Source organism: Dipodomys merriami, unplaced genomic scaffold (assembly GCF_024711535.1).
Source record: "Dipodomys merriami isolate MVZ:Mamm:240054 unplaced genomic scaffold, mDipMer1.0.p SCAF_14, whole genome shotgun sequence".
NCBI lineage: Eukaryota > Metazoa > Chordata > Mammalia > Rodentia > Heteromyidae > Dipodomys > Dipodomys merriami.
The window spans coordinates 17,860,108-17,875,661 of record NW_027202715.1 but is presented as its reverse complement, the minus strand read 5'-3'; the positions used below and the strand labels follow the sequence as shown (position 1 = coordinate 17,875,661).

The following is a 15,554-nucleotide window of genomic DNA, read 5'->3' as shown; positions in this document are numbered from 1 at the left end:
CAGCTGACATATTGTAAACAGTGCATCATTTTCAGCAAGACTAAGGTTAAAGGATTTGGGAGTAAAGACAAGGTAGCAAAGCCTGTGTTTTCCTCTAGAACAATAAACATGACATTCCTCCTTTACTCTGAGAGCTGCTCTAAATCACCAGGGTGTAGCATCACTACATATTGTCCAGAAAATAATCCCTGAAGTTAGGTGCTATGAAAAATGTGTATTGATTCAGTACAACATTCTACCTACTGTGCTCAATTACTAACTGAGAGAAACTATTTTAAAAAAAAACAAAGACATCAAAACAGACAATAACATGTTGCTTGGAAAGTAGGAAGGACTAACTGAGGTGATAATTACCAAAACTTGTACAATCCCCAATATATAATCTCTTCAAGCTTTCCAGCAACACTTCTGCAAAAAAAAAAATCAACCTCTGGCAAATCATACCATTTGGTAAGAAAGCAAAGATGTGGAAATATAAAATTTATTTCAAGAATAAACAAGGGACAGAACCTGAAACATTCACCATAGATTCTGTTGTCACTGCGGCGGAGCAGTTAGCAAACTGTTTCAACACAGGTTCCCATCTATCTGGTCTCTTGAAGAAATTAAGGACAGCTAAATAAGCTGATCAAAGGCTTTAAACTCTAGTTAGAACAGACCCTAATTAAGTTGGGTGTACTTGGAAGGTAACCTTTACTCCCAATAGGCTACACAGAGGTAAAGAGCTGCAGAATTTTGCCTTGCTTGTTTTTGCCTTAGACTTTTGGATTACATATTCTCTGTTTTTCACTATGGTATGGGGATATGGTATGGGGATAATAAGTGTTTTAACTTCCAATGACCCTATAATACTAAATTTTAAAAAGAAGGTTCAACTGCTGGAGTAAGACATAAAGGAATAAGACTTAAGTCCACACATTTTCATTTTCAGTCAAACATGAGTGCCAGGAATACAGACCTTTCACTCCCATCTTCATGGCTTCGAGCCCACCGGTAAGTTTCAGCATACCCAGTGTATTCACTGTACTGTTCAGTACCTGAAACAAATAACCAATTACTATTCATGTCCCACTTAAAGTGGAAGGCAGAGATTACACTGTTTCAAATTCCACTCAGCAATGAACTACAAGGTTCTCTGCCTCCCACAAATGCAAAAAGAGAAGAGTAAAGGTGTGAGACTATATCTCTGAAAGAAAAAAAATAACGCTCAATTAACAGAATACTTGCCTAGCAAGCCCAAAGCCCTGGTTCAATCCCCAGCAACATACACACATATGCTTCTAGGATTGTCTTTAGGATTAAGGAGCCTCTGAGTCAAAATTTAAACATTGGAACAATATGAGTCTTAAACCCAAAAACATGGTACATTTCTCTATTCATTTAGGTCATTTTCTCCACCAGTCTTCGATATCAGTGATTCATTTTACTCAGAGTTTTATAAAGTTTTGCTCTCATGTTTGACGGATTTTTTTTAAATTTTTTTTTTGGGTCCAGTCATGGGGCCTGAACTCTGGGCCTGGGCGCTGTCCCTCAGCTCTTCAGCTCAAGGCTAGAGCTCTACCACTTGAGCCACAGCGCTACTTTCGGCTTTTTTCTTTTTTGCTTATGTGATGCTGAGGAATCGAACCCAGGGCCTCATGCATGCAAGGCAAACGCTCTACCACTGAGCCACCTTCCCAGCCCCTTTTGGATTTTTGAGAAGTCTTTTGTTCTCTATTAGGACTTTTTTTTTGGGGGGGGGGTCACTTGTGGGACTTGAACTCTGGGCTTGGGGCTCAAGGAAAGTGCTCAACCACTTGAGCCACAGCGCCACTTCAGGTTTTCTTGTGGTTAATTGGAGATGAGTCTCACGGACTTTCCTGCCCAGGCTGGCTTTGAACCACAATCTTCAGATCTCAGTCTCCTAAGTAGCTAGGATTACAGGACTGAGCTACTGGTGCCTGGCTTGTTCTCTATTAATATAGTCACACCTTTGATTTTACTAAATGTACTAAGGAATGCACTCTCTCTCTCATTCTCTCTCTCTCTTACACCCCAATTTTCCTTTCAGTGATTCCTGTATTTGGTATATAAACAATTATCACCTCTGCAAATAGAGATATAGTTTACTCTTTATTTATAGTTTTCTGGTTCTGGGGATTGAATACAGAGCATGGCCTGACTTACTTTTTACATTCTTTAGGTCTTTCATCTTTTCTTAAATGATAACCAATTCTAACTTTGATCACATTTATAAAATACCTTCATAGTCACACTTAGAGTAGCACTTGACAGAATACAACATGGGCAGGAGCCTATCTAAGATGACCTCTATAAGCAGAAGCCATCCAACTGACTATCAACAGGACCTTCACAAAGCATGTTCCATACCTTAATACACTCAAACTCATAGCTGAATCTCCTATACGTTATGCAGAGGAAAAGTAACAAGATAGAAGAGAATATATCATATAAATCTTTTCATGAAATTCTAAAATAGATACAATTAATTTTGGTGGGGAAAAAAGGTGTTTGTTCAAGGCCTGGTATAGAGATTGAACAGAAAAAGACTCAAAGACATTTTTCTGAGGTGCTGGATAGACATTTTCTTTGTCCTGACAGGGATCAGAACACAAGTGGATATATGCTACCATATCCTCAGTATGTATTTAACATTATATACTCCAGCATGTGTCAATTTTACTTAAGAAAAATAGGAAGAAAGGAAGGAGCAAAGGAAGAGAAAGGAGAGGAAAGGAAATAATACTGAACTTTAAGATTGCTGTTTAGTTGTGGCATTAAAAAAATCACTTTTTGTCTATTCAAAGCCTAAAATAATGAGAAAATAAATGGAAAGATGGAACCATGTTTTCTCACTGCTGAAAAAGTGAGTTCCAAGTTTGGTAAGGGGAAGATGTGTCTGTTGAGGTGCTGGTGAGAATGGTAGGTATTCACATGGATTCAGAGAGGCCTACTTGTGGGTAGAGTATTATGTCCTAGTGCAAATCTTAACCTATCTGGGACAGATTAGCATAAACAGATTATAGGAACAGAGGATAACCCACCAAGCAAAGTATTTGTATGTCTATACAACTATTAGTAAATAAGAAAATGAGGAAGAAGGAAAAGTCCTTCCTTACAACAGAATACCCAAACGTTAGACAGTGAGAGTTAAAGAGTTTGAAGACAGGTTATTGTCATTTCCATTCAAAGTATGAAATGCACAAAAATTAACTAAAAAATGATTAATCTGAAAATAGATAGGCTTCTAATGGAGCCTTCCTTAACCAACTGTTCACATACTCTATCACAGAATAGAACAGACTATGGCTAGTAGAATTCCTAGCAAAACAGACAGCTGCATATAGTTAGAAAGAAACACTGGACAAACCCTGAGGGACAATGTACAGTGTAACTGGTTTATATAATTTAGAATGTCATAGTGATCAAACACACAGAAAGGCTCAAAAAATGCTCCCATTAAAGGACATTAATGGATTAGCTGGGGACCAAGGGAAATAAAATAGTAAAGGACATGATGGGATAACTGACAGAATTAAAATACAGACTAGGGATCCTAATGTTAAATATCTGATTTTGACAATGGGGCAATGATGTAAGAGAATGACCAAATCCTTAGGAAATATAGTTTAATATTAAGGAGTCAGAGAATACACAATGTCTTCAATATACTCCTTTTTTTTTTTTTTTTGGTGCTAGTTGTGGGGCTTGAACTCAGGTGCTGTCTCTGAGTTTTTTTGCTCAAGGCTAGCACTCTACCACTTGGGCACAGCTCTACTTCTGGCTTTTTGGAGATTAGTTGGAGATAAGAGTCTCACAGACTGTCCTGCCCAGGCTGGCTTTGAATTGTATTCCTCCGATACCAGCATTCTGAGTGGCTAGGATTACAGGTGTGAGCCACCTGCCCAGCTGCTGTTAATGTTATAGTAAAAGGAAAGAAAGAATGATGGGGCAAATTATAATAAACTAATAAATCTTAGTAAAGAATATATGAAAACCAGGTATAGTGGTATGTGTCTGGAATTCTAGCACATGATGAAGACAGGAAGATGGAGAGTTGAGGATATCTCCTAAGTCCTAAGCTACAAAGCAAGGCTGTACCAAAAAAAAAAAAAAAAGGGGGGGGGTAGGAGATGGAAATTCCTTGTATTACCCTCACAATTTCTTTTTTTTTTTTTGGGTCCAGTCGTGGGGCCTGAACTCTGGGCCTGGGCACTGTCCCTCAGCTCTTCAGCTCAAGGCTCTACCACTTGAGCCACAGTGCCACTTCTGGCTTTTTTTTTTCTTTTTGCTTATGTGGTGCTGGGGAATCGAACCCAGGGCCTCAGGCATGCAAGGCAAGTGCTTTACCACTGAGCCACCTTCCCAGCCCCATACCCTCACAATTTCTATGTAAGTCTGAACTTTTTAGATAATCTTACATATATTTAAAAACATATTTAAAATTTTTAAATTAATTTATTCTTCAATTTCCATAATTCATCTACAATGCAAGACAAGATACTCATGCTACAAATCAAGAAAATATCAAACTGCTGTTTAAGCTTTCCTTGGCATGGGAAATAGAGATGATTTTCTTCCTCCATTCCTCCATGGTACCCTGTAGATAATGACACAGAGTACTTAACAACTTGTTATTTGAAAACTCTGTAGATAATGACATAGAGTACTTAACAACTTGTTATTTGAAAACTGAAAATTTAAAAATAAAAGAATCCTTGAATAAGCAGACATACCTTACAAAGTTATGTCAAAACTAAGTAATGTTAAACTCAATTTCCCTAAAAGTCATCTGAAGATTCAAGTCCATTATAATTCTGGCAGCTTTTTTGTAAACATTGACAAATGGATTCTAAAACTCACCAAAACAATTCTAGAAAAGAATGAATCTACAGGGCTTTCAAAGTACTTGATAACAAGAATTTTTATAAAGCAACATTAACCAAAAGAGAAAGAATGTAAACAGCAAACTGTTAAACTAGATCTCAAAATTACAAACTTCTGTGTTTTAAAAGGTATTAAGAGAAATAAAGATATGTTCCATATGTTTGATAGAAGACTTGCTTCCAAAATATATGTCACATTGTGCATATTAAAGACAGTTTTATAGACATAGAAAAACTTTACTGTGTATCAATTCTGTACTAATGAAACTTTAACTCCCTCACTGAACTATTTGTAACTACATTATCATCTTATAACAATAGAAAAGTTGTTGGATAAAAACTTGCCTTATAAAAATAATGAGCAAAACAGACAGAACACTGTATTAACTAAGATTAAAATACGATTTAGGAATATATAAACAGATAACTCTACATAATTGATCCATATTAAAAAACTGCATGTGAAAAGCCAGCACAGCAAGGTAGAAAGAACACTACTAGAGGTGAGGAGATATACGATATCCATGTCATTACCAGCCTGGTAACTTTGGATACTCAGATCCAAGAGGTTAGGCCAGGATTATCCAAATTCAGCTTTATCTTATCTTTGTACCCACAAAATTGCTTGGGAAACCAAGTAAGTTAAAAAAAATTTCAAAACCATAAAGCTGTCAATATTTTTGTTTCTGGACTTAACTTTGTAAAACAAAAGCGAAAACAAAGATATATGACTTCCACAGGGATTAAGAGCAGCCTAGATTACAGACCTGAAAGAACCAAGAAAGCCAGGAACATTGGTTCTTTTCTGTTTTCTGCTCAGTAGACAAAAAAGAAGCAAAAACAAAGATCTCTGACTATTTTGAACTCATAATTATAAAAACAAACTTTTGTTTCAGCTTATAAAAAGTGGATAAAATATAAAATATAGAAATTAGCACGTGTCTATTTCAAGTAAGGAGGTAGGACCTAGTCTTCTTTGGAAAAAATGAGGATATATTTCCTTTGAGCATGGGATACAAAAAATGCTTTCGCTCTAAACAAATTAGATATTGAATTTTCTTTCTTTTTTTTTTTTGGGTCCAGTTGTGGGGCCTGAACTCTGGGCCTGGGCGCTGTCCCTCAGCTCTTCAGCTAGTGTTCTACCACTCGAGCCACAGCGCCACTTCCGGCTTTTTTCTTTTTGCTTATGTGGTGCTGAGGAATTGAACCCAGGGCCTCATGCATGCAAGGCAACCTCTCTACCACTGAGCCACCTTCCCAGCCCTAGATATTGAAATTTCTAAGTAGTTATCATTTACAATTACATCAACTGTTTTGAAAAATGGATGCCTCTCTTGTGTTTCACATTTAAATTAATAAAATACAATGAAAATGTAAATGCAAATGGTGATAACAAGAATGAATGGTCTTTAAGATAGCTCTCTCTAGAGAAGACCTATAAGATTGAACTGTCAGCTCCGGGCCTATAGAGTGGTTGCTTCCCTCTCGAACTCCATTGGTCCAGCCACCATGATAAGTGCCAGCAGAACCGCAGCAGCCCATCTCATGGGTGCTGCAGCCTCCCGGGGCCCCACAGCTGCCTGCCACCAGGATGGCTGGAATGGCTTTAGTCATGAGGCTTTTAGATTTGTTTCCAGGAGGGATTATGCGTCAGAAACAATCAAGGGTGCAGTGGTTGGGCAGTACTAACTCCTGTGTGGCAGTCATGGAGGGCAAACAAGCAAAGGTGCTGGAGAATGCTGAAGGTGCCAGAACCACCCCTTCCGTTGTTGGCTTTACCGCAGATGGTAAATGTCTTGTTGGCATGCCAGCAAAGCGACAAGCTGTCATCAACCCAAACAATACTATCTATGCCACCAAACATCTCATTGGCTGAAGATATGATGACCCTGAAGTACAGATATGAAAGATATGAAAGATATGAAAGACCTGAAGAATATTCCTTTTAAAATTGTCTGGGCCTCTAATGGTGATGCCTGGGTTGAGGCTCATGGAAAACTCTATTCTCCAAGCCAAATTGGAGCATTTGTGTTATGAAGATGAAAGAAACTGCAGAAAATTATTTGGGACATGCAGCAAAAAATGCTATGATTACCGTCCCTGCTTATTTCAATGATTCACAGAGACAGGCCACTAAGGATGCTGGCCAGATATCAGGACTAAATGTGCTTTGGGTGATTAATGATGCCACAGCTGCTGCTCTGGCGTATGGTCTAGACAAATCTGAAAAAAAAGTCATTGCTGTATATGATTTAGGTGGTGGAATTTTTGATATTTCTGTCCTGGAAATTCAGAAAGGCATATCTAAGGTGAAATCCACCAATGGGAATACTTTCTTAGGTGGTGAAGACTTTGATCACATTGTAAAGGAGTTCAAGAAAGAGACAGTAGTTGATTTGACCAAAGACAACATAGCACTTCAGAGGGAACAGGAAGCCACTGAGAAGGCTAAGTGTGAACTCTCTTCATCTATGCAGACTGACATCAACTTGCCATATCTGACTATGGATGCTTCTGGACCTAAGCATTATGAAGCTGACATGGGCTCAATTTGAGGGAATCGTCACTGATCTTATCAAGAGGACTATTGCTCCTTGCCAGAAAGCTATACAGGGTGCAGAAGTCACCAAGAGTGATATAGGAGAAGTGATCCTTGTTGGTGACATAACTAGGATGCCTAAGGTTCAGCAGACTGAAAGATCTTTTTGGCTGAGCCCCAAGTAAAGCTGTTAATCCTGATGAGGCTGTGGCCATTGGAGGTGCCATTCAGGGAGGTTTGTTAGCTGGTGAAGTCACAGATGTGCTACTCCCCTGTCTCTGGGTATTGCGACTCTAGGAGGTGTGTTTACCAAAGTGATTAACAGGAATACCACACCAGGTATTTTCAACTGCTGCTGATGGAAAGACTCAAGTAGAGATTAAAGTATGTCAGGGTAAGAGAGAGATGGCTGGAGATAACAAGCTTCTTGGTCAGTTTACTTTGATTGGAATTCCTCCAGCCCCTCCTGTAGTCCCTCAGAATTGAAGTTACATTTGACATTGATGGCAATGGAATTGTACGGTAGCAGCAGGTTGTAATCCAGTCTTCTGGTGGGTTAAGCAAATATGATATTGAAAATATGTTTAAAAATTCAGAAGTATGCGGAAGAAGACTATCAAAAGAAGGAATGAGTTGAAGCAGTTAACATGGTTGAAGGAATTATTCATGACACAGAAACTAAGATGGAAGAATTCAAAGACCAACTGCCTGCTGATGAGTGCAACTAGCTAAAAGAAATATCCAAAATGGGGGAGCTCTTGGCTCGAAAAGGAAACAGGAGAAAACATTAGGCAGGTAGGATCTTCCCTTCACTGAAGCTCTTTGAAATGGCATACAAAAAGATGGTATCTGAACAAGACGGCTCTGGAAGTTCTGGCACTGGGGAACAAAAAGATCAAAAGGAGGAGAAACGGTAATAGTTACAGTACATTTTGGAATGGAGAGGACATCATACTATGAAGCTTGGGAGTGAAAAGACTTCTGAACAGAAATGGGCAAATGTCAGTCTTTTTACCGTGTTTTTACAGTATTCTAGATATAATTTCCTTAATGTAAATTTAGTGTTAATTAGCTAATCAATCAGTAATGAGTGATAAATCTAACAGTAGGAAGTTCACAATGTTCTGTCCCTACCCTGTCATTTTTAAGCATGTAAAGGGGCAGGGAGACAGTTTATTGATCACTGTAACGATCAGTTTGTGCTTTAGTGGCCATATTTTCAAGGGGTGAAAACATTTCATACACAATGAAGGTAGGCTGTCATGTACCTAGCCTGAGACCATATGGAGGTTAAGAACCTTTCAGTTGGCCAAAAGTGATAGTGTAATGAATGACCTGTTTTGTAAATGTGGTCCTTCAACTGAGGCCTTTGCAAGGCAAGCCAGCTAGCTATGCCCCATTTGTAGGTGCAGAAGCTAGGTCAATGGAAAACTAAGCTATTTATGTTAGGTTAGAGCTTTTAAAACTAAGGCAGAGATAAAATCCTGTTCCCAAGGCATACTTTTCTAGCTATTCTCTTGGCCTGTATCTGGCACCTACATCCTTGATGATTGTTCTTTTTGATCCAGTCTGGATTTTTAAATAAATAAATTTGAAAAAAAAAAAAAAAGACTGAACAGTCAAGACAGACCTTCACTAAAGGAAAAAATGAGAAGGAACTCATCAAATCTTAACAAGAACTCATGACAGCTTTAATAGACTTAGTAAGAAACATTCTTATTTTCTTTTACTACAAATTCAAGTTTGTAATGAACAGAGGGGAAAAAAAACACTATTTGGAGATTTTAAAATTCTACTTATCAAGGACTATGTCCTAAAAGATGGTTTATATGGAAGCTAGCTAGTCTATATTACTAGCCTCTAGTCTATATTACTAGCCTCATCCATAGAGTAGTGATTATATATTAGGTAGAATGCTTTTGTCTTCAGTTCCAGTTAGTAAAAATTTAGAAAAGACAAGCATAAAAGTCTTTAGTTTCCAAGCATTTTTGGAAAACTTAGCTGAACCTGATCTGGTATCGCAGTGGATTGTATCTATAATGATGGGCACCCATAGCACTGTAACTTAATAGGTAGATGGTACACCAGGATGATAAGCAATAGTGTCCCCAGCTCTGCCAGCTGTGCTGACACCCAGAATCTGAGACATAAGGACTTGGCAATGTTTGGGATAATCTGATTCACTGCAGGTTGTATGTTAAGAATTCTAGTCCTCTGCTCACTAAATTTTCATGCACAGGCATTTGCTTTATGTGATCACCAAACAGAAGATGTTAACTCCCATCAGTATTGAAGCTATTTGCTGGTGAAGGAACACATGACTGAGGGGGAAAAAAAAAATGGAAGAATGGAGTTCTAATTCTTTCCCTCCACCCAGACTTACCGAAAGGTTTTAATTCATGGCAGCCATGGGGAGGACCACAGTAAACAAAGGGATGATCCTGTCTGGATAAGAGTATTTGCCTGTTTGCAGGACCTGCTTCATATTCATTTAAAAGTCTGATAGCAACCAGATGTCCTACAATGATGATAAATTTAATTTATTTCCAATTTCTCAAACTCTTCTACAGATTCAGGCAGCACAGTCACAGCCATTAGCTCACTGGGCTTGGATGCATCATTGAAGGAATGGAATTGATCAGGCAGATAGATTGCAGGGCATGGTTAAGAGTCTCCTAAGAGGGGAGATGGCAGGAATCCAGACATCAAATACATGATGAAATGGCCATTTCCATTAAGGGAACATCACATCACAGATATTAATTAGGAGGCACTACAATAAAGTTAAGTGGATGGGGGAAGAATGCTAAAAGTCACCTTTAATGTCTTAGCTTGAGGTAACTGCAGATCTGAAGTTGTGTCAAAGATACGCAATTTTCCATTCATTTCACAATAGCTACTGGTAAGTTAAAGACCAGAGTAACTCCAGAATGATTCTTCCTTAGACTGGGTACAAACTCACCAAAACAATGGAATTACAGGACAAGAATTAACACCAGGTTATTTAAATGATGGAAAGTAACTTGTTCAAAGCCTCTTAATTAAGGAGTGTTTTACAAAAGGTAGTGTGACATCAGGAAAAATGGTGGCGAGTAAAAACCTTTGAAAATTCTCCCTTGTATAAAAGCAAAGAGGACACTATGAGGATTAACTGAGGAAATTAGTGTTGGTTTAGCTTAAAACAACCCAGGAGTATTTATTTCAGGAAATCTGGCTGAATCTTGGTGAAAACAGCAAGCTAGTGGCATTCTAACTTTCCCTATTTCCCATCACACTCTCTGTAGCTCTGTAGCAGCCTTAAAAACCAACTGTTTTAAAGTGTATGGAGAGAATCAGCAGCCACCAGAGGAGGCAAAGACCACTAAAGCTCCTTCAGAAGCCCGTTCTCAGGGAAACGTCATTATCAGACCTGACTTGGTCCTCTGGTAGAAGCAGACCTCACTCAAGGCTATGTTTAGTTAACTCATTGTGAAAAGCTTAATCCCCAAGAGTTAGATGAAAACAAGCACAGAAAACTGCTTAACACCGAGATTGCCTGAGGAGGTAGTTATCATTTGGGCAAATAATAAGCTAGACAAAAGCTTCAAAGGGAAAGGAACAATGTCCCCAAGGAGCTTAGAAAGTTTTAACATATTTCTGATAATCTAAAGACCATAAGCACATCCAGGGATATGCTCAGGATAGAGCAAAGGACCACAGTAATCTCACTGACTGACCTTGAGGTTCTACAGCAGCACAAAGTGAAGGCTAATGCTGAGTTATCAACTACTTGGTGGAGAGTTGAAGTGAGATCCAGCACAGAGCACTTTGGCAAAAACTGGAAGTTATTGGATCCACATAGTTACAGAAATCTATACAGCCATTACCTGATTACTATTGTAACTGAGGAGAAACACTGGTGACAACATAGAAGAATACACTTTCCAGAATTCCATTAGGAAAGTCAATAAACAAAAAAGAACTGAGATAAGAGGAAAACCTGATTTCCAGGGTCACAGTAATATATTATTTAAAATGTACCAATTTCCAGCAACAATCAACAGTAATGGGGCTGGGAAGGTGGCTCAGTGGTAGAGTGCTTGCCTTGCATGCATGAGGCCCTGGGTTCGATTCCTCAGCACCACATAAGCAAAAAGAAAAAAGCTGGAAATGGCGCTGTGGCTCAAGTGGTAGAGTGCTAGCCTTGAGCTGAAGGGCTGAGGGACAGCGCCCAGGCCCAGAGTTCAGGCCCCACAACCGGACCCAAAACAAACAACAAAAAACAATCAACAGTAACAAAAAAGGGACACATGATCTGAGGACACAGCTCAAGTGGTTAGCAGCCCCTGCAAAACCTCAGTTCTAAAAAAAAAGGCAAATGAAGGTGAAACATAAAACGAAATCAGATAGTATGGCCAATAAACAGAAAAAAAGCAGTCAACAGAAATTGACATTGGATTAGAAACAGACCTTCAGTCAATTATGTAAAATCTGTTGAAGGAAGGTAAGAAAACTATATTAAAGAAAAGCTTGAGACTAAGGGAAATTTTAAGGAAGAAGATATACAAACTTAGGAATTGAAAAATGTAACAATTGAAACAAGAAGTTTACTAGAGACTAAGGCAGGTAAAAGAAGTTTAGTTAACCTTAAAATAGATTGAGATGAACTAATCTGAGGAACAGAAAGAATAAATAATGAAGTGAGGGCTTCCCAGCTTAGTGGCTTAGTGGTAGAGTTCCTGCCTAGCATGCATGAAGCTGGGTTTGATTCCTTAGTACCACATAACAGGGAAAGCCAGAAGTGGCACTGTGGCTCAAGAGGTAGAGTGCTAGCTAGCTTTGAGTAAAAGACGCTCAGGAACAGCGTTCAGGCCCTGAGTTTAAGCCCCAGGACTGGCAAAACAAACAAACAAACAAATGAACAGAACCTGAGTTCATGGTCAAATGTTCCAACACTTGGGACTCAAGAGAGGAGAGAAAGGGGCAGAGATAATGGACAAAAATTTACCAACTTTGATGACAAATATGAATCTAAACATCTAAGAAGCCAAGAGACCTCTAAATTAGGATAACCCAGAGGGATCCACACCTAGACAAATAATAATCAACAGACAAAACAGAAAATCCTGCAAGTAACACATAAAAATAAATACAGATGCATCTGAGGCCAATATAGTTATATCTATATCTTGAGTATATATACTGATATAGCTGAAAGTGTACCACTATCTACTTTTAAGAGCATTATTGTATCATAAACTTCAAACTGGAGTGAATAGTTTTTACCCTTGCTCTTTAGTGCCAAGAAAGTGTGTGGGGTAAAATGTGTTATTCTAGAGGTATTAAGTAATACTACTTAAATTTCAAAAAGCAAGTACAAATGAATGAAAATTCTAGGACTAGAAAAGCTTAACTGAGTATTCTCCATTCCTCATGACAGTCATTCACATATGGGGAAAACCACCCTGTTGTATAGATTTTCAAAACTAACCTGTGATAATAAGACATTCATTGTGATCCAGCACCTCAGTGAAGAGCCGAGAAACAATCAACTCAGGGTTGATTAAAAAGCGTATTTCTTCTTGAACAAGTCCTGCACTGGTCACACCACCTCCAACAAAACGATTTGCAAAATCCACCTATTAGGGAAAATGCAGCATGTTAAGTGGTAGTATAAAATACTACATGTATGATGAAGAAGCTCACGTTCTATGTGCTCAAATCTCCTTTCCTTTTATCATGAAAACCAGTCCCCAAATTAGTAATCATCCCAAGAAGGACTGGTTACAGTGCTTGCACTCTTATCTTGTAACAGTTAGCACCTCTGTATTGTTTTGGATACCCAAAATGTATGAGGAATCTGGAAAATGCAGCTTGTAAGCAAAAATCTTATAGGAACTGTTACTTATTTCAAGGTCATTTCTCCACATTTACTTAAGTTCCTTTTCTATATTTCATACATGACATTAAAATAATCAAATATTTCTGATATAGTACGGCAATCAAACACTTGTCCTAAACAACTGAAAAGCTTAGTTAGCAGTTGGCTGTTTGGGTATAAGCTATTTTTTGTGGAAAAAAGAGATAGAATTTTTTCCGAATTCAACCTTAATTCCCAAACTTTATGAGTATCATCTTTTTTTTTTCTTTTTTAAAAGAAAACATATCCCAGTAAAGGATAAGGGAAGAAAACCTAGTGTAAGAAGTATAATCATAAAAATTAAGCATTTTAAATTTTAGTCTGCAACTATATGTACATGTACTTCTTTTCCTTTTGTGGTGCTGAGAAACAAACCCAGGCTTCCATACAGGCTAGGCAAGTGTTCTGCCATGAGTTACATTAATAAAGGGTTAGAAGAACAATGTGAAGAGATCCCAATTCCTACTGATTCAGAAGAGTAAGACAAGCCTCAAGAGCATGCAAATTTAACCTGCTAATATTTTTTTTTTTATGGGAAAAATGTTGTCCATCTTTGCCTTCCGTCATTCTGAAAAGTTACACTCAAAACTTGTATATACAGGTATACATAAAAGACACTTTAGGGCTGAGAAGGTGGCTCAGTGGTAGAGCGCTAGCCTTGAGCTGAAGAGCTGAGGGACAGCGCCCAGGCCCAGAGTTCAGGCCCCACAACCGGACCAAAAAAAAAAAAAAGACACTTTACTAAGTACTGTAAGGAAGACATATGCCTCTATTGTTAAATATAAGATCTAAAATTTGTCATATTCTCTAAAGAAATGAAATGGATACTAAATAATCTGAAACTTATTTTATGAAAGAAGAAGAGCATGAATATTTTGCTAGGTAAAACATATCTAAAGAGAGAAATTGATAGTGAAGGCTTTTTTTGTACCATAAAACAAACTAGAAAATATTGAAACACCATTGATAAATTCCTGAAAAGAATTACTGCAGAGTTACATAGGTGGGTTTTTATACCTGAATACCAAAAATCAATACAATCTTTCCCTCTGTTAACTATTTAGCTCATACAGAAAAATGATTTTGGTGAAACAAATCTTATTGGTTAGAATTAGTTATCTACTATATATGAAGTCTTTAGCCACTGGGTCATTTATGCCTTAAACTGTTCAATTTAACAAATATTTACCACATATTATGCTGGGAATTGTGGAATATAAAAAATGAATAAGAAGGAAGTGGCGCTGTAGCTCAAGTGGTAGAGCGCTCGCTTTTGAGCTGAAGAGCTGAGGGACAGCGCCCAGGCCCAGAGTTCAAGCCCCACGACCGACCAAAAAAAAAAAAAAAAAAAAAAAAAAAAGAATAAGAAATGCATGGTTTGTAGCCTCTGAAGATTTAAAATCTAGATGGGAGTCAGGCACATAAAATAATGGGATGATGATTAATGAAATTACAAGTTTATTCAATACTACCCAAACAATAGAATTAACTAAAACCTGATCATGGGAGGATGTGACATTCAGCCTAGAGTTAGCCAACATATGGGCTGAGGGAACAGAGGTGAAACATAAGGGGAATATAAACAGATTTATCAGACTGCCTGAAATGTCGAGTCCATCATAAGGAAAATAACAGTTGGTGAGAAGACGGTCTGGTCTAGAGAATTTTAACTCAAATGTGCTTCTGAGAAAGATTCTTCTAAGAACAGGGCTTGTGTTTTAGTATGATAATTTAGAAAGAAAAATTAAAAGCAAAAGTAAAATTAAAAGCAAAAAGATTGGCTAAATGACTACTGACTAGTTTAGTTAAAACTAGCAGGGCAGTGGCAAAGTAAATGGAAGAGACCTAGTAATCTGTGAAATAAAATGGACATATGAGAACTGAGATCAGCTGCATGCCTGCAAGTGATATACCACTGTGAATACATACGAGAAATCAAGAAGGTTTGAGATCAGACAAAGTGATTTTTACTGGAATAAAGCATATAAGTGAAATAAAAAGCTAAGTTCTATCTAACTCATATACTACCTAATAATGATGGTGAAATACATGTCATACACATGCCATTGTTCACTCCTGGAATAATAAGCTAACAACATTGATTACTTGAGAGGTATGCACTGAAATAAACACGCTGTAAAAGCAAGGCTCTTTAAGAAAACCAAACTTTCTTATGTTCCTATTTTACATAAAGGCTTGCTATAACAGGCAAGAAACCTGCATACATAAG

At 37.8% G+C, this 15,554-nt stretch overlaps 1 protein-coding gene across 2 annotated transcripts in view; it reads right to left on the bottom strand.

The window, feature by feature from the left end:
• Nucleotides 1-15,554, bottom strand: part of Parg (poly(ADP-ribose) glycohydrolase) — a 118,059-nt gene that overhangs the window by 24,234 nt on the left and 78,271 nt on the right. For both annotated transcript variants that reach the window (XM_070020899.1, XM_070020900.1), the window contains 2 exons: nucleotides 12,896-13,043; nucleotides 959-1,037 (listed from right to left, as the gene is read on the bottom strand). In XM_070020899.1, the coding sequence (XP_069877000.1) occupies nucleotides 959-1,037; nucleotides 12,896-13,043 (227 nt within the window). The remainder of the gene's footprint in view (nucleotides 1-958; nucleotides 1,038-12,895; nucleotides 13,044-15,554) is intronic.